The 19,030-nt window shown below is 35.9% G+C and overlaps 2 protein-coding genes and 1 pseudogene across 2 annotated transcripts; 1 reads left to right on the top strand and 2 right to left on the bottom strand.

Annotated features, from left to right (window-relative positions):
* Window positions 1-3,142: 3,142 nt before the first annotated feature.
* LOC125204895 (coleoptile phototropism protein 1) lies at window positions 3,143-6,102 on the bottom strand. Its single transcript, XM_048103658.1, has 2 exons — window positions 5,413-6,102; window positions 3,143-4,043 (listed from the first exon to the last, which is right to left on the bottom strand). Exons 1-2 carry the CDS (start codon window positions 6,094-6,096, stop codon window positions 3,585-3,587), a joined length of 1,143 nt encoding a protein of 380 aa, XP_047959615.1. The 5' UTR covers window positions 6,097-6,102; the 3' UTR covers window positions 3,143-3,584.
* A 2,363-nt stretch (window positions 6,103-8,465) lies between these two features.
* LOC125205463 (plastidic ATP/ADP-transporter-like) lies at window positions 8,466-11,541 on the bottom strand. Its single transcript, XM_048104407.1, has 5 exons — window positions 10,596-11,541; window positions 9,981-10,235; window positions 9,585-9,728; window positions 9,144-9,491; window positions 8,466-9,058 (listed from the first exon to the last, which is right to left on the bottom strand). The coding sequence occupies exons 1-5, from the start codon at window positions 11,367-11,369 to the stop codon at window positions 8,693-8,695; spliced, it is 1,887 nt and encodes a 628-aa protein (XP_047960364.1). The 5' UTR covers window positions 11,370-11,541; the 3' UTR covers window positions 8,466-8,692.
* Window positions 11,542-16,932: 5,391 nt separating this feature from the next.
* LOC125207773 lies at window positions 16,933-18,956 on the top strand (annotated as a pseudogene).
* Window positions 18,957-19,030: the final 74 nt, after the last annotated feature.

Raw genomic sequence — 19,030 nt, 5'->3', positions numbered from 1 at the left:
TAGGGGCTAATACAATGAAGCAACTTCATTATGGTTAGTTATTGTTGTTTAATTTCACTATCCTTTTTTTGTTTTTCTGAATAACGTAACTACACAACATTTAGGACAAGGATGAGACTATTTAGTGGAAGCCATTATGATAAATTTCTATTCTTGTTAGTAGAAACCGGCGGTGTAGTTATCTCGTTGATCGGAAGCGATCACCTCATATATAGCATAATACATTTTATAATACCTACTAAATATTTGACAAGTGTATCCCATTTTATGGTAAAAAAGTTATTTCTAAAAATTATTTCCTTAACTTTCTCACTACTATATTCATGCACTTTTACTTATTACATTAATCAAGGAAGTTACGTATGTTGTTAAAAATATTTAATAAGTTAAATTTTTATTTACTTCAAAATATTTATATAAAAAGATTAAATTTTTATGTATTCCAACAAAATTAAAAATTTTCCTTTTTATTTCTTTTCTAATTTTATTGAGATTATTTAATTGTTAATATATGTAAAAGATGATAATCTTATAAAGAAAATGTAATTAACTATATATTGACCAAATTTCATGTTTTATATAACTATTATCGAAATATAAAATAATATACATACAAAATATAGTATTCCATAAAAGTAATTTTGAATATTTAATTAATTAAAAAAGTTTAACATGATTAGTTGATTCTATTATAATGAGACCAAGTTTTACAAAAACATAGTCAACTAATTAATTATGTCAACTTTTTTTTTAACTTATTAAAATTTTGCAATAGTTTTTATAAAATATATATAATAAAATTTTATATTATTTTATATTGAGATAAAAGCTATATAAAAAACATAGTATTTGATCAAGCTTTATTTATTACAATTTTATATAAGAGCTATGGACGTTCTTTAGTGATATTAAAAGTAAATCATCATAATAAAAAAAAAGAAATAAAAAGGAAAATTTTTTACATTTTTGGAATTCGTAAAAATTACACTTTTTTTATATAGATCTTTTAAAAAAGTAAAATTTGACCTGCGATATTTTTTAACAAGAGTTTAACAAATTTATTTTAATTAGATATAGTAGTGAGAAAGTTAAGGAAATAATTTTTAGAAATAATTTTTTTACTATAAAATGGTATACACTTGTCAAAGATTTAGTAGTGTATTATAAAATGTATTATGCTATGTATGAGATGATCCCTTCCGCTCTTCGATCGCACAAAAGGAAAGCAAGATCTCACAAAATAAAATCTAAGTGCCTAATTGTTACTAGTATACAACTTATAATTGTAAAAGAGTGTGATATACATTACATACATGATACATATAGGGTTAATATTATAATTGTAGTAATTCATTATAAATTTGTGTGGTTGTAATTAATTATAAATGCCTCTAATAATTATAAATATACATAGATTTCTACTAGTAATAAATTAAAATTATATTTAAGCCTTTTTATCAAGAATTGCTATTAATCTTATAGTGGGTAGTGATAAAATGCAAACTTATATATTGTACAAACTTCAAACTATGATCTGAACCGTTAGAAAATGTCAACAGATGATTAAAATACATCAACATAAAATGTCAACACAGTTTCAACATATTTTCAACACAACATCAACCGTTGATATTGTGTTGACATTTTCTGTTGATATAAATTTGTCATCTGTTCATATTTTCTAACGGTCCAGATTATAGTTTATAGTTTGTACAAAATTTACAGTTTGCATTTGATCACATCCCCAACCTTATATGTATCTAATGTGTATATATCATAACCACTTGATTTAATAATGGACAACAAAGTAGATAGTTTGTAACTGTATGTAGTACTGATAATGGACAACTATGAATATTTAATTTGGATTAGTTATTTGTATATATAGGATTGATAATGGAGTACTCTACTAATATTTAATTGGGATTAATATTTGTGCTCGTAGGTTGTTCCACGCAGTCCCTAAAATTTTTAGAGAATCATATTTTGGGTAATCTAGAGTAGATTAATATATTTAATATGTATATAGCTAGCTACGAAATACTGTAGTTACTTACAAATACATATTCTAGTTAGATCAAGAAAATGATTCATTATGGATAGAAAAATTAATATGACAAATAGATAATGATGATAAATTAATATACATGGTATATATAAAATATGAAATTTTTTAGCAAAATTAATAACTATAGACTATAGTTATAATTTTAAACCTGCCAATACATTCTTTTCGAATAAAACCGAAACAAAAACCGAGCCTCAATAAATTCTGTTTTTGATATATACTCTTGTACCATTTTTAACTCCACTTTTATTGACAATTGAATATTATCACAATATTATCTTATTGTATATCGTCATGCATATGCTTTTCTTTTACACTCAAGTTGGTGCTTTCAAAAAAGAAAAGAAAAATCAAAGATGGAACTATCTTATTGTTATTTTCTAAGTAATATAAGTACGTTGTTAATAATCCTAGTTTGTTAATTTTCATTTTAAGGTAAAAGATGGAACTGTCTTATAATTAAATCAAGATGAACCATCTCATTAAACCCAAACATAGGTAATTAATTAATCTACGAAAGAGTGCAAAGTATGAGATTGTTATGAGTATGATCAGATAGAACAAAGTATGTAACTTTACTAACAACTACTATAATTACGAAATATTTTCAAAAGCTTTTGATATGAATTTGCCACACACTACTATAGCAATTAATGTGATCCTTGGTCAGATAGGGGACCTTAAACTTAATCACTCTCATAAATGGTGAAGACCTAATAGGGAAGGGACTCTATCTCACATTGAATGAGATGAAGTATAACTAGAGTACTACAAATTTATTAAATTATAATGTTCATTTACTTTTACCTCAGCCATATTTGCCACCTTTTCAAGAAAATATCTATTGAGCCAAAATTATTACATCTACAAACCCTAGAGTATACAAATTTATTAAAATATAATGTTCATTTACTTTTACCTCGCCATATTTGCCACCTTTTCAAGAAAATATCTATTGAGCCAAAATTATTACGTGCACAAACTCTAGCCAATATTTTTGGCGATGAACATTACAAGTTTTAATGTGAAATAGTTTAGTTATAGGAGTAGAATTAGAGATAAAAGCTTAGCACATGTAAAAAAAGTGTTTAATTAATTTTATTGGCAATCCAAAATAGAGAAACGTGACCTATCTACTGTCAATATAAAAAGTAAGTCGAGCGTGCAAACATAAATGAACTATCTAAACTTAGAAGTCGTCCCTCCGTTCATCACCTGCAAGGGCATCGACAACGTTAGCGGTTAGGAGGATCATTCGCTTCCCGGCCCGTTAAGAGGGCCTAGTTTTTCCATATAGGGTCAGCTGGAAACGGCATAACCCCAAAAGGAAAAAGTAGAGTAAAATGTCAAACGAGATTGGTTTAAGTTTTTTAACCTGTATCGAAAAATAACAATTTTACCCCTAGTTAAAGTAAAAAAAGAAAGAGAAAAATGATTTTTTCCTTCTCTCCTATCGTGTCGTTCACTTCAGGCTGCAAATCATTTTCACCCAGTGGATCCGTCCCCCAAGAAAAGATTATGTTCTGGATCCGCCACTGTAAAATGGGGAACTCGCTCCGGCCACAGTTTCGCCAATCTTACTCGCCTTGAACACGGTGCCGCCGAGCCTCTTCCAGCTGAAATATCCCTTCTTTTTCTCCAACAACTTCTCAATCTGCCTCTCCATGATCAGGCACTGCCCCTGCAGAATGGCCACATCCTCCTTGAGCCTCCTGATCTCTATCTGCTGCCTCACCTCGCGCTTCGAGAGGCACCGGGCTGGAGCGGCTAACCCCACTCCCGGGCTGCGAAGGGACCCGCTCCAGTCCATGTGCTTGCTCAGCTTGTCCTGCTCGGACAGGAGCACCCGGATGACGGCCCGGACCGGGAGCCTCTCGTTTTGCGCCGCGTGGAGGCATGCCTCTGTCGATAGCTTTCTGCTCTCCATTAACATACATAGATTCTTTCTCTCTTGCTTTGACAATCCTGGATGTGCCTGCACAAAAAAAATATTCATAACTGAAATTACAATCATAATTCTTGCAATTGAAGATATCTTTGTATGAAAATATTTGTACTCCCTCCATCCCAACAAGTGTCTAATGTCTCATTTGTTTTTTTTACTACTTTTGATAATGGGTCCTACATTCAATAACTTTATTTCACTCACATTTCAATATAAAAGTACAAAAGTAGGACCCATCTTACACTAATATTTTCCACTCACTTTGGCAACTACATTTCTTTAAACCCGTATCCGGTTAAAATTAACCTTATATTGGTGGACGGAGGGAGTACTTAGTTATGCATGTATAATATTAGTCTGACACCCGAATAGACTTCTCTTTGATTTACTACTCCATAATTTTTATCTTCATTGCAAGATTTCTGTAATTCAAGCATTATCAATTGGATATAAATCATGTAGTATTATGTAAATAGTTAAGGGCTTTAGGATATCTTAAGTTTTCAATCCATCTTAATTAGAGCATAAATACTTTATATACCATTTTATATCTATCCAGTTTAAATATAGTAAACTTCCTATCCACGTATCCTAGAAAAGTATATACAGAGTTGCAAGAGAGGTTGAAAGATATGTAGCATATGATATTTCATTTTCTACTTAAATCTTTATATGAGAATCTTGTGCCAATGACACTCAAAAGTAGTACTCCCTCCGTTTTTCCATAGTTGAGGTGAAACCTTTTGGCACGGAGTTTTAGAAATGAATGTTGGATGTGTTAAATAAATAGATAAAAAAGTAAGAGAGAAGAAAATGTAGAGAGGATAAAGTATAAAGTGAATAAAGTAGAGAGAAAAAGTAAGAGAGAGTAAAGTAAGAAAGAGAAAAAAGTTACCATATATGGAAATGACTCAACTATGAAGAAACTTCCCGAAATGAAAAAATGACTCAACTATGAAGAAACGGAGGGAGTAAATAACAGAAAGTGATGTTTCTGAGAAAAGAAAAAGGACTAAACGAAATGTAGTACACTCAAGATTTTGTGACATAATCACAAAATATAAAGGGTAAAATGTCATAACAAATCATAGAAAGTAGTTAAATTCTAATTCGGCCCGTAACTTTAAAATCGACAAGAAAAATCATTAAAGTTCACATTGTTTTGAATTTTCAGATGCTCTGCCTGTAGTATATTGTTGATGTGGTATGTGCATATCTCAAATTGATGACCGGTTAAATAGGTGTTAAGATTTAGGGAGATATAAACTCAAATATATGTAGTCACGATTTCCTTAAACTTGAGTGTTTTTCGACTAATTTTTAAAATTGAGGGATAGACCCGAATTCAACCAAAGTTCCGGCAATTTGACCAAATATTCCACATAATTAGATAGCTTACTTTGATGTAAATATCGATGGCGCGATAAATCCCATCATCAGTGGCGCGTGCATGGCACGGGACGGCGGTAGCAAGAGCAACAAACTGCGGCAGCGTGAGATTCCGATCACTCGCCGCCTCGGCGAGGTAGCTATGGACGAGCCTAGCCACTTTGCAAAGCGCCGCCCCGCTTCTAGAAACTTCCTCCTCGCTCAAGAACCTCCTCACCAGCCGCACCACCGCCTCGATGCCCAGCGCCGCCAGCTCCTTCAGCGGAGCCTGGTCGAGCTGCCGCGCTGCGCGCCTCTCGATCTCCTCGCGGCAGCCGGCCTCTGCCCCGGCCTCGCCCGCGACGCGCATTGCCCTCAGCAGGAAGCCGCAGGGGACGGCGTCCTTCTCCTGTGGCAGGATTCCGACCAGAGTCTCGATGAACCGCCTCTTCTTCCGCCGCGACGCCGCCGCGACGGGTTGAGTGTCGTCGTCGTCGGCTAGGGCGGGGAGGCATTTGGAGGCGTAGTGTGTGATGATTGAGGCGATGAGGTCGGGCCGGACGCCCTTCCCTCGGATTTGGTTTAGGGTTTTGACGAAGTTTTCGGTGTCGGAGGCGGAGGCGTCCTCGGACCAGCATTCGTCCGAGAACGCCGCTTGCTTGCCGGAAGATGGGCTCAGGCTCGGGCTCGACTGCATTTTGTTGGGGAATAACATGTGTAATGGAAATGCTTTATATAGTTATGTTACGTAGTAATGGTTCGGTTTGATGGATTAGATAATATTGAGACTTACAAATGTTTTCGATTAGTTTATAGAGATCGATAAGTATTTGACATGTAAGATTATTCTTCGGTTGGACTATGACTTTCTCGTGTGACAAAATTAATTTCGGATAATTATTTGTCAAATTTAAGCTTAGGAATTTCGGAGCAAGTTAATCTTAAATAAGCCAATATCTAAGAATAAATGATTGCCAATTATGAAGAGAGGATGGGGAAATTGACGAGACACTGTGAAATGGTATAATAGATGTTTAATTGTGAAGAGAGTTATCATTGTTTTTTGGCGTTGGTGGTAAGAGAGAGAAGGATAAGATTGTAAGGAGGGGTGGTAATATGATGTGGGGTGTTTGCATTGTCTTCTCTCTTTCCATCTAAGGCAAAATAGAATAAGCCATGGTATACGTCTTTTCATGGAAAGTTTGCATTAAAATCCATTGTCCTCTCTATCTTTTTCACGAGTATTCTTCCATGTAAAAATTCCCAATGGTAAATTTTAAATATATACATTTTGCAATTTTGGCCATTTCCTTATATAACGTCATTCGCAACATTGAGCACTAAGAAATTATTTCTTATTTCTTATTTATATACTTTAATTGGGTACTTTTTGAATAATGAAAAATACTAAAATTTCATTAAAAATGAAAATTACATGGTTAAAATATTAAAATATTACATAATTGAAGAAAAAAAAAACACATAGTTTACATATATTTATATATACTATAGTATTGTTACACTCAATAGTCAACAACCAAGCCATTTCATTCTTATTAACTTAATACTAATAATCTGATTCGAATATTGATAAAAAAAAAACAAAAAAAAAACATGACACGCTTTATAAAGACGACACTTAATCATTATGTAAAGTTCTTTTACACTTCGCAAAGTGTAAAACACTATATGAAGTGTATAGTCAATAACGAGATTTGGTCATGTAATGCTTAAGCGCTCTATAGAGCGCTGTTACACTTTGTAGAATAGTGCTGATGAAGTACTCTATCAATAACATGCTTTGTTAATTTGTGCGTTATCAAGTTCCCTATCATTACTTAGTTCTTATAGATTTTTGCAATTGGGGCATGCCTAATATTGATAGCGAGTGTGTAAATGTTGAGTTAAATTGTTCACAATTTTGACATGAGAATCAATATGAATAAGTATGACATCATTCGTCGAAAAAAAAATCAGGGTATGCTCTATTGCAAAAATTAAAATAAATTAATAGTTTATTAATCAGAACAAAACATGAATTCATCAAAACAGAACAAGAAATTCTGTAATTTACAGATTATAAAGCTAGTATACAAATTCATAACTCGACGAAAGCTATAGGGAAAGGATTATTTATTTTACAATTACTTCAACATTTATTACACTAGTAGATTTTATTGCATAAGAGAAGCCTGTGGTGTGGAACTGGCGATGTCATCTCTGGGACCGAAGTGTTGTCCCAATTAGAAGTGGCATTTAATAAAAATGTCGCGAGTTTTTATGGCCTTTGTATTTTCTCAACGGATTTACAATAAACATATTTTAAATATCAAATATAAAAGATATGGAATTCATGATACAAATTATAACACGATTAATTCGAATCTAACACAATTTTTCTATTTTTTTTCTACTAATTTGATTATGTAGTCATTTTTACCGACGTCATAATTATGATTTGAATAATATGTATCATTATCATTATAAAAATATGTACTACTACAAAATACTACTCCCTCCGTCCCGCTTAAGATGACACGTTTTCCTTTTTAGTCTGTCTCAACTAAGATGACACATTTCCTTTTTTTGGTAACTTTCTCTCTCCAATTAATACACTCAACCATTTTTTCTCACTTCTATTAAAATATTCATCTTTCTTCATCTCTCTACTTTAATACTTTTACCCACCTTCTCTCTCTCCAATTAAACACTTTAACAAATAACTCCTAAAATTTCGTACCGGCTAAGCAATGTGTCATCTTAGTCAGGACGGAGGGAGTAGTACAATTACAGGGAGAGTACTACTTTTTGTACCTAGTTTTGCGATTGAGGAATAGTTAAAAGTTAGGAGTTTATCATCAAGTTTTGTGTTCATTTTAATTTTATTATTTGTTTTCAAATGAAAGTCTTATTTTTTTCTCGACGCCTTTCAAGAAATGTAAATAATCATGAGTTTGAAAAAATTATTCAAATGCAAATCTCACTTTTATATACTAGTAACACTTATTTTATCTAAGATGAAATGCATAAATCATATACTCTCCAAACTTAACTAACAAAGCAAAAGAAAACAAGAAAACTAGATTTAGTGAACATTCTATATATTAAACCATTGGGCTTAATTAAAGTAGCATGACTAAGTAGCTCTCTAATTATTTTATAAGTAGGAAAACAAAATCTTACAAATGAACTAAATATAAGAATTACTGGATGGAAAATCAACCCCAAGTCGATGGTGACTCAAACCTGGCCAATCTTACGAAAACATCGTTGCTTATTCCTCCCGCTATCGAATGAAACGTACGCTACACTCACGCGCTTCGAGGAGACGAGGATTCAGAAGAAGCACCTGACGGGTCGCCTCCTGCTGCATTCAAGGTCGACTCACCATTAAGCGAGCCATTACCACTATCAGTCGAAGACACGACCGGGATCTTCACTGCAGCTCTTTCCATCTCCTTCTCGAGATCCTCCTCTTTCCTCAAGGCGGTGAATTGGCCGTCTAATGACCTGGCAGCTCCTAACCACGCGAGAACAATAACGAGAAGTATCCCACCGAGATAGGGAGTCGAATTTGCTAGTGATCCGAAGCTCAAGATCATGAACTGCTGGATCAGAGCACCTCCGGATTTCCCCAACGGATTGCATACAACGTCGATAGCTGCCTTCCCTTTAACCTGAAACCCAAGGTTTTTTTAGTGAGTGATAACATTTTCACGAATCACGATCACAACACGTCCAGTGAAATTTGTGAAACCATACCTTAGTGTCCTCGTCCAAAGGAATGTAAGCCATTTCCTTGCACGGATCGAACAGGCTGTACTTGGCACTCTTACTGAAAATGTTCTGCAACGCCCCGACATACACAGCTGCTAAAAGTGGAGTCAACCCGAATTGAGCGAGGGTGGGAGCGAGAGGGGCACCAAATAGAATCAACGAAAAGAATCCAACTCCAGTTAGAAGCAAGACAGTAGGCGTAACAGTTGCTGCCACTCCCCAACCGTATTTGCCAAAGATCCATTGACTCAAAAGCATCATAGAGAAGGTTGCTATTCCAGTAGCAGTTGAGAAGTCACCCATAAACGACGAGTATTCATTTGGTGTTGGGAACTGTGCAATTTAGAGAGAACAAAAGTATGAATACATTGTAAAGTTAGTTTAAATGCTAACAAATGGTGTGTTCGGAGAGAAGGCCTGGTTTACCTGGGCTTTAAGTTTTGATTTCCATGTAACCTCGACAAGGTTGATGCTTATACCATATGCTACCACCAAAGTGGCGAGATCTCTAATATATTTCGAAGATACCAAAAACTTCAAGCTCTCCATTGTTCCCATTTTCGGCTTCTCCTGATATGGACAAAGACACAGTTATAAGCAACTGGAAGCAGAAAAAATAGACCTCTAAAAGTAGACAAACGTATGGAAAAGACACAGTTAATAGTCGGATGTAAACTGTCAGTAGCGTGAGCTGCGTGAAAATTAGGGAATTCTCGAAAACATGTAGAAATATATGTTATATGTTAGCTAGAACTAGTCTTTCAAAGCCACCATTTGGAACTACTAAAAGAAATGAAAAGGAAAAAAAGTAACTTCTAATACCTTCTTCTTCAGACTACGGGCGGGAAGCTGAACATTGTTATTCACCCACCAGTAAAGGAAACAAATTGCAAATCCCATCGCCACCACGATACTCATCATTCCCTTCAAGGATATGGCCCATCCATCGACACCGGGAGCCAGGGTCTGCCTCATTTGGGAGAAGTACTTCACTGTCCGGCCAGAGAAGATAAGGGCGATGTTCGCACCAAGTCCAAAGAGCGGATAGAATTTCTTTGCTTCGTCCACTGTAGTAATCTGCCAAGATGAACAGTGTGTTACAAATATGTATAAAGACAATTCAACATACATGGAAAACATACAAAACTATATCAGTTCTGATCCTATATCAATGAGAATATCACACCATCCCCAAATCAATACGGAAAAAACTTCATCAACACATATATTTTCTAACAACCAGTAAAGCCATCACCACAAGATAATCGATTTACTGTCCATCATTTCACCAACTAGAATCCAGGCATGAACTAGGATTCACACACACAGGACTATAAAAAGAGACAAATAAAATAAATCCCTCAGAAGCAAAGCATAGATGAAATGAAACCACAAAGTCATCAAAAACAGAGCACTGAGATGATGAAAAACCAATACCTGATTTGCAAATCCCCAAAACAGAACTGAGACAACCACACTCCCCCAGAGCTCAGCCATGACATAGAAAAGACAGAAACTCCAAATCCTCAAAATAGCAAGAGGGCCAAGAAACCTCGGACCAAGAACATTAAGAAGGTTATCCGCAAGAGCTGTGGGGTGGAAATACTTACTGAGAGGATACAGAACAAACCCGAAAGCCCCGAAAAAGCCGATAAAGGGGAGGATAGTGGTATAAAAGAGGGCCTGCTTGGACAACACATTAGACATCTTTGTGTACAAGAGCATGAACCCAATAGCCATAGGCAAATTCACCCATGTTTTCAAGAAAGGTATAATCTCAGCACTAGACCCTGGTGCTGTCACCACCAAAACATCCTTTGTATCCCTAAGAATTGTGTAATTAAACAGAATACAGAAAAACATCAACCCAAGTGGGACAATTTTCTTGAGTGTCTCAACCTCAATTCCCATAAACTTAGGTGATGCATCTTTCTCCCCAAAAACAGGCTGCCCATCAGCAGAAGCTGCGGCAGCCTCAGCTTTACAGATGGGATAATTTCTACTCTTTTGACCGAAAAATTGAGGCTTTGCCACAAATCCTTGAAACCTCGAGAATCCATTGACGGATAACGAGGGCACATTAGGTTTTAAAGAGGAGTTTAATGGGCTGAATCTGTACCTCAAACCCTGCGATGGCTGGGGAATGAAAGCTCTGATTTTTGGGTTTGAAGGCAGGGAAAGAAGCCCTTTTGACTGAAGAACGCCTTGCATTTTTTCTCCACCGACCCCTCTCTCTCCCTCGCTGCTCTGGTTTCAGACGGGTTTCCTCGAGAAACCTAGCAAGATTTGATTTTTATGAGAGAGAAAGGAGGGATGGAGGGAGATAAGGTTGGGGGATGGAGTAGAAGATAGTCTTTCTCTTGTTCGAGGAGGGGTTTTTTGAAGAAGGTGTACAAATTTCATTTTATATCTCTTAGAATTGAAACCCTTGAAAGTCGAGGTTGTACAAGATGAAAAAAAAAAAAGGGGAGGGCTTTTTTAATAATTCATCCCACAATAATTGTCGCTGCGACATTAGGGGTAAGAATTTTAAAAAATTGTAACAAAAAGTTAGTTTAAAAAGTTAATGAAACGTGAGATTCATTTTTTTATATTAAATTTATAATTAAATATGAGTAAGTGAGTTAGTAGAATATGGGACCTACTTACTATTTATAGTAAAAATAAAGTGTGATAATTATTGTGTGACGAATCAAAATGGAAAATAGTGACAATTATTATGGGACGGGGGAAGTAATAGTATAAAATGTTATTCTTAGGGTGTCTCCGGTGGCGCCTCTCCCACTAGGACCTCCACTAGCCCTTCCCACAAAAACTGTCTGCCACGTCAGCACTAGCCCTTCCCATTCTACCGCAACATCACTAGGGGTGAGCAAAATAACCGAAAACCGAATATCCGAACCGAACCGAACCAAACCAAAAATTTGAAATTCGGTTCGGTTTTTTCGGTTTTTCGGTTCGGTTCGGTTTTAAAAATACAAAAATTTCGGTTTTTCGGTTCGGTTCGGTTTGGGCGGAAAAAAAAACCGAAAAACCGAAAAACCAAAGTCTATTTTAAATATATTATTATATATTTTTATCCTATTAATTTAGTATATTATATCATATATATAATATATATTCTTCTAATATATTTTTATATAATAAATATTATATATATTATATTAATTTTATATTATATATATTTATATTCTATTAGTATATATAAAATAAAATAAATAAGATATATTAAAATATACTATTTTTTTCGGTTTTTCGGTTTTGTTTTGAAATTTTGGTTTTTTCGGTTTGGTTTGGTTTTTTAAGTTCTTTTCGGTTTTTGGTTTTTCGATTTTTCGATTCGGTTCGGTTTCAATTTTAGCCTAAATTCGGTTTTTGGGGTTCGGTTCGATTTGGGCGAAAAACCGAACCGAAACCCGAATGCACACCCCTAAACATCACTAGCCCTTCCCACTGCACTAGGACTTCCACTAGCCCTTCCCACAATTAAAATTAAAATTCGACGCGAATACGAACGGGAAATACGAATATTTCATTAAAAAAAAACATACATCATTCGAAAAAAAAATTACATAGTAGATAGAAAATAAAACAACCACATCAACGTCCACCCCTCCGCGTCCAAACCTCTTCGATGATATCCTCCTGAAGTCGAATATGGGCATTTCTTTGCCGCATGTCGGCAAATGCGCGCAACCGCTCAACCTCTCCATGAGGTACCCCCATGTTCACATTCGCGGTGGCCACGCCGTGGCTTGGACCGGCACCTGTGTCATCTTCACGCGTACATGATGTCGCCGATGTTGGGGATATACCACTGCTGTGCCGGACCCCTCACCATCGCCCATCGACTCTGGAGCGCACCAAATGCGCGCTCAACATCCTTGCGCTGCGCTGCCTCCTGCCGGGTCGCAAAGTAGGACTTCTTTGGCCCGATCGCATGCTTGATCGTCTTCACAAAGACGGGCCAGTTTGGGTATATCCCATCCGCCAAATAGTATCTCATGTTGTGCTTTGGTTGTCGTTGGCGACGAAACTGATGGCGGGACCAACGCCATTGCACTGATCGTTGAACAGGGGCGACGACTGGAGGACGTTGATGTCATTGTTCGACCCGGCCACTCCAAAATAAGCATGTCATATCCACAGCCGGTAGTCAGCTACAGCTTCAGGGATCATCGTGGGATGCTTGGCTTTGAAGCCGGAAGTGTGTATCCCCTTCCAGGCGGCGGGGCAGTCCCTCCACTCCCAATGCATACAAGCGATGCTTGCCCAACATCCTGTGGAACCCGTGCACCGACCCGTGCATATTAATCAGCCGCTGGCAGTCTTCGGGGCTCGGACGCCGAAGATACTCATCCCCGAATATCGATCTAACGCCCGCGCAAAACTCCAACAGACACTCGACGGCTTAAGACTCCCCAATGTGGAGGTACTCGTCGAACATGTCGGCCGGGCCTCCGTACGCCAGTTGCTCGATTGCGGCCGTACACTTCTGTATTGGCGTGTGTCCGGGTTTGCCAGCCGCATCCTCCCCGACCCTGAAAAACTCGTACCTTCTCTCTAAAGCACCAACGATATGCATAAACAGAGGACGATGCATCCTAAAATGTCGGCGGAATAAGGCCTCCCCAAAACGCGGCTGCGGAGCAAAGTAGTCCTCATACAACAGAATATGTGCAGCATTGTGGTCCCGGGGTACATGCCGTCAGCGATGGATCGGCCGAGGTACCGCCGCCGCCTGCGCCGCCGCGCTGCCTCTGCCGGAGCAATCGATCAATAGCCTCTTGCACAGCGAGATCCAATTCATCATCACTATCACCATCACTATCACTAACGCCTCCGTCACTACCACCCGCACGACTACTCGCCATTATAGATAATTGAAAAAAGAGGTTAGAGAGAGAAACTTGTCAACACAAGTGGTGTGAATGAAATGAAATTGGGGGAGCCCTATTTATAGAGTTTTTTTTTTTTTTTTTTTTTTTTTTTTAAATTAAAATCTTCGCCACAGCGATGCGAGGGGCGAGGCCATCCGACGGGCACTCGGGACGGGCGTGAGCGCCCTTCCCATCCACTACAGCGGACGTCCGGTCGGACGTCGGCGAGGGGCGACCGGGACGTCCGCCATTGGAGACACCCTTATTAAAGGATTACAGGTACAGTGCTTATTTGTGTACTAATGACATGAAAATGGTTTCGAAGGATTAGTAATATAATAGGTACAGTGCTTATTTGTGTACTAATGACATGAAAATGGTTTCGAAGGATTAGTAATATAATGGGACTGAGGGAGTAATATATAATTAATTTGGTAAAATATTATGGATGATCGAAAGAATAAGAAATTTTGAAATCAAATAAGGAAAAAAAAAATACTCCTTACTACTGCTGGATGATATTTTAGAGCCACAAACCAAAAGTGCAAATGAGATCACGTGAATAGGATGTGTGTTGAAGCCTAGGATATTTTGGAGTTGCATACTAGTACAAGTGTCCATAAGTAGATTTTTTCATAATATCTTCACTCATTGAGAAAGAATATACTACTATGATACTTGCACACTTTTATAAAAATTAATGTAAGTAGATTTTCTAAAATATTTAACCCTTTGCAAAAGAATATACTACTATGATACATTGATACTTGCTCACTTGTATACAAATTCCAACAACACTATAGTCTGCCTCAAAAAAGAAAATTTCATTTAAGATGATGAGGTGGAAAATACTTTTATTTCAGATATCAAGATTCTTTGGATTCCCATAATAGAATTTGGAAGGCTCTGGAAGTAAATCAATGAAAGCTCAAGAATTTCTCAAACTTCGTTCAATTTTTGTGGAAAGTTGCTCTAATGTTTGAAAAGCAAGTAATTTTTTTCAGTTTTTAAAATGTGAGATTAGTACAAAAATTACACCGTGTATTATCATGTTTCATGAAGTTCTCATTAATATATTTAACCAGGCATTAGTCATGCATCATTATATTAGAATATTATTTTCAAAAAGGAAATTCTAATCAAACTTTTCAATTGGCCAAACCCTTCATAGTTACTCCACTAAGTATTTTATAATTTTATTTGAGTTCACTGTTATGATAGAGTAAATTATATATGTCTCTGATTCTTCTTTGGAGGGTATAATTGATTATTTAAACAAATTGCATCAATTTATGATTCACAAAGTTTGTAACATTCTGGTCTTAGTTGGAATTATGTGGACATTAATTCAATGGGTCCAAGAATCTTTTGTTGGAGTAGGACGACTATAGAGTTTTTAATAATATCATTACTACTATGTCATTCAAAGTTGTCACCTATAAATAAATAAATAGTAGTATAGTTTTCTACTAGTATTTTTTTAGTCAATCACAAAGCCCAATAGTTTAGAGATTGGTTAATATAACTATGCTTAAACAAAGGAATAATTTTATTTCTGGATATTATAGTCTTCCTTCATTTGCATAGCATGATATAAAAATGAAAGTTATACATGAAAAAATGCATGGAAAATTTGTCTCACGTGAACTAGCTTTGTCACATAGGCATCTTGATTTAATTTAATTTATAGTGCTGTCGTTTCAACTTTTCTACCTTTATAATACAATGAAAATATATACTATAGGACTAATAATAGTTTAATCTACTCATTTAGTTTTAGTCAGTTCATCATTTAAAGCTGATTTAGGTTAAAAACCGAAGTTTTTCTACCCTAAACTTATCTTAGGTTTGATTTGTTATACAATTTAGAATTTTAGACTATATATAGCTAAAGGGTAAAGCCGAATTTTAAATATAGTCTAATATTAGAATTTTTGTATGTGTTAGTACAAAATTGGCGATGAATAGAATAATAAGTATAGTAAAGTTTCAGAAGAGAAACAACATCAATAAAAACAACAAATCCAAGATGAACTAAGCATCAGAGGGACAATAACGAGACGAGAAAAGCAACGAACAATTGCACTGTCAAGCATGTATAATGCATAAAAATATTTGACAAGCATGTATTAAGAATGGTCCATTCCTAATTGCTAATTTATACACTTTAGAATAGTTTACCACAAATATTTAACACGTGATGAACGTTCTTAATTTTGTTAAGTTGACCAGTCAGAGTTGCACCAACTCACCCCCTTCCTGCAAAATTCACAACACCTACTTTCTACAAAAAAAAGTGTCCAAAATATCTTAATGTTCCAAGTCAATTCAGCTGGCTCTTCTTCATTATTATACATTTTTTTAAGACTTTAAGCAACAAAAATTGCAAGCCGTTAATTGAAAATACTAACAAACTTAGAATCTATTAATTTTAGATAAGATTCAATGAACTAGTAAACAACTTGCGACGACGACTGGGAGGCTACTCCTCGTTGGTAATGAGGTTGACGGATAATGCCATGAGGTTGCGAGGCCACTCCTCGTTTGTATGCTACTTTCTTTTATAATGATTTTGGATAGAGTGTTTGTTTTTGTGTATATATTATTTTTTGTTAGTGTAATTATTTTAATTTTCTTCAATAGTATTGTTCTGCTCACTAATTTAACTGTAAGTTTTTCATTTGTATAAAAAAAATGAAAAGCTCAAAACATATTTTTTAAAAAATCCTCTTACCTTTTGGATAATTAATCTAAGCCTAATGCCAATTACCAATTTAAGAATACAAAACAGAAGTAGAGGCCCAGGAGCCCATAATAAGCCCACATTATAAAGTAAGCCTCTCAGCATAGACACGTGTCGATTAACTGATTTTTTTCCGTTCTCGGCAGGAGAGATGGTGACTTGATCGAGTTCATGGGCGCGAGCTTTGCTTCAGATCTCTCCGTACACATTCTCCGCTATCGGAATCGCGATATCCATCGCCTGGTATTTCTCGCACATTGTGATATACTCCTCCTGCGTCTCTTGCTTTCGTCTGATTTTGCTTAATTGGCTGATCTAGGGGAATATATATAACTGGAAGTAGTTTGATTGGTGCTGCCATCAAAGCTCCTCGCATTACCTCCAAAAACCTAATCAGGTTACTTTTCAAATCAGAGCAGTTTTAGATTTGCAATTAGTACTAGTTATTGTCAATGCTGATATATTTAGCATTCAGTTACCGAGTTTATTGCTTAATCGTAGCTTAGTATACTGTTTTTGAGTTTGCTGTGGTGATTTAATGCTAGTTTGGTGATGCTTCGTTTCGAACTTAGTGAGAATTAGAATGTGAAGAAGTATTCTTTAATCTGAAGCTAGTTCATTGAATTCATTGTTTAGGAATATGATTTGATCTAAATTGAGTTCTAAGATGCTGATGTCCTCAAAAATGATTTTCAACACTTTGGAGAGAGAGTGTGGTAGGGGATAAAGTCATAAAACGCATAGTTTCCTGATTTCTAGTTTTCAAAGAAAATAAAATAGGGATATTGGCATCTAATATCACAAAACTTTCAAAAAGTTGGGTTTTTCCCACGAACTTTAAAATTGGCAAATAATATCATGAACTTTACCCCCGGTTTGTTTTTCCCACGAATGAAAAAATTCATGTTATTTTAATAGATTGAAGAACAATTTTGGAGGGTGTGCTTCAAGAAAAACTATCTTTAAAGATTGAAAAACTTGAAGCTTTCAAAATTGTTGTCGAGAAATTACGAAAAAAAATCCTTATCATAATATTATTTGTGGAAATTTTTTTATTCGTGGGAAAAAACAAACACGGGGTAAAGTTCGTGATATTATTTGCCAATTTTAATGTTCGTGGGAAAAACCCAACTTTTTTAAAGTTTCATGATATTAGATGCCAATATCCCAATAAAATATAGCACTAGTAGTTAAAGCTGCTAAAATATGTTCAGAAACTCAGAGTAATAACTGAATGCTTATTGGTTTAACTTGGATTGTTCTAAGCCAACCTTGCCTTTTGGTTTATGTCATTAAAAATGAAATGGATTTAAATAACTAATGTTTCAGAGAATTTACTTGCACATCACATTGTGTTTCCTCACAAATTGACTGAGAAGAAATGAGTTCAATGACTAAACCTATGTGCCTACTGCCTGTAGATTTCAGCTAGGTAATCTGAGGAGTCAGCCATATAAATTTCAGGGAATTACTTTCTTGTACTGTATCTGTGTATAGAGAGAGAATAAGGACTATATAGAATTAAAGTGCTCAAGTGGTCCGAGATGATAAATGAGCATATTCTTATTTTGATTATTTAGTTGTTTGAGAGAGAACTAAGCGCTAGTGTAGTTGAGATTGACAAATGCTCATGCTATCCGTAATGTAATGACTAACGGTATCACTGCTAGCTCTGTCTAACTCCACCCTTCTCCCAGTGTGATTTTCTGTGAGGCCGTTGCCATATATGGAGTCATCGTGGCTATCATTCTTCAGACAAAGCTAGACAGTGTGCCTCAATCCAAGATTTATGGCCCAGAGTCCCTCAGAGCAGGCTATGCTATATTTGCATCTGGAATCATCGTGGGTTTTGCAAATCTTGTCTGTGGGTGAGTTTAAATTTTCTTTCACCTCCTTTATGTCAGATTTAAGATACATTTCTCCCTCCACTGATTTTCACCTCCCTCTGCTTTGTTTCTCACAGGCTATGTGTTGGAATAATTGGCAGCAGTTGTGCTCTGTCGGATGCACAAAACCCGACTCTTTTCGTTAAGATCCTCGTTATAGAGATCTTCGGGAGTGCACTCAGACTATTTGGTGTCATCGTAGGCATCATTATGTCTGCTCAAGCAACTTGGCCTATGAAGTAAATCATTCTATGTAGTTTATGTTCTTCAAGAGAGAAACCAAAATCCCAAAAATATTCCACTTAGGCTGTGTATGTAATTCATTCCCCATTAATAAATAAATATCTGATCCTTAAATTCTTT

Source organism: Salvia hispanica, chromosome 2 (assembly GCF_023119035.1).
Source record: "Salvia hispanica cultivar TCC Black 2014 chromosome 2, UniMelb_Shisp_WGS_1.0, whole genome shotgun sequence".
NCBI lineage: Eukaryota > Viridiplantae > Streptophyta > Magnoliopsida > Lamiales > Lamiaceae > Salvia > Salvia hispanica.
Note: the sequence above shows the minus strand (reverse complement) of the source record. Positions and strands in the feature narration are given on the sequence as shown.

What these genes read in the sequence shown, in the direction of transcription:
- LOC125205463 (XM_048104407.1), bottom strand. Translation starts at nt 11,369, where the DNA reads ATGCAAGGCGTTCTTCAGTCAAAAGGGCTTCTTTCCCTGCCTTCAAAC. An exon ending in CCCGTAGTCTGAAGAAGAAG is followed by an intron (nt 9,729 to 9,980) that starts GTATTAGAAGTT and finishes TGTCCATATCAG; the next exon opens with GAGAAGCCGAAAATGGGAAC. An exon ending in AATCAAAACTTAAAGCCCAG is followed by an intron (nt 9,492 to 9,584) that starts GTAAACCAGGCC and finishes TAAATTGCACAG; the next exon opens with TTCCCAACACCAAATGAATA.
- LOC125204895 (XM_048103658.1), bottom strand. Translation starts at nt 6,096, where the DNA reads ATGTTATTCCCCAACAAAATGCAGTCGAGCCCGAGCCTGAGCCCATCT. An exon ending in CCATCGATATTTACATCAAA is followed by an intron (nt 4,044 to 5,412) that starts GTAAGCTATCTA and finishes TTTTTTGTGCAG; the next exon opens with GCACATCCAGGATTGTCAAA.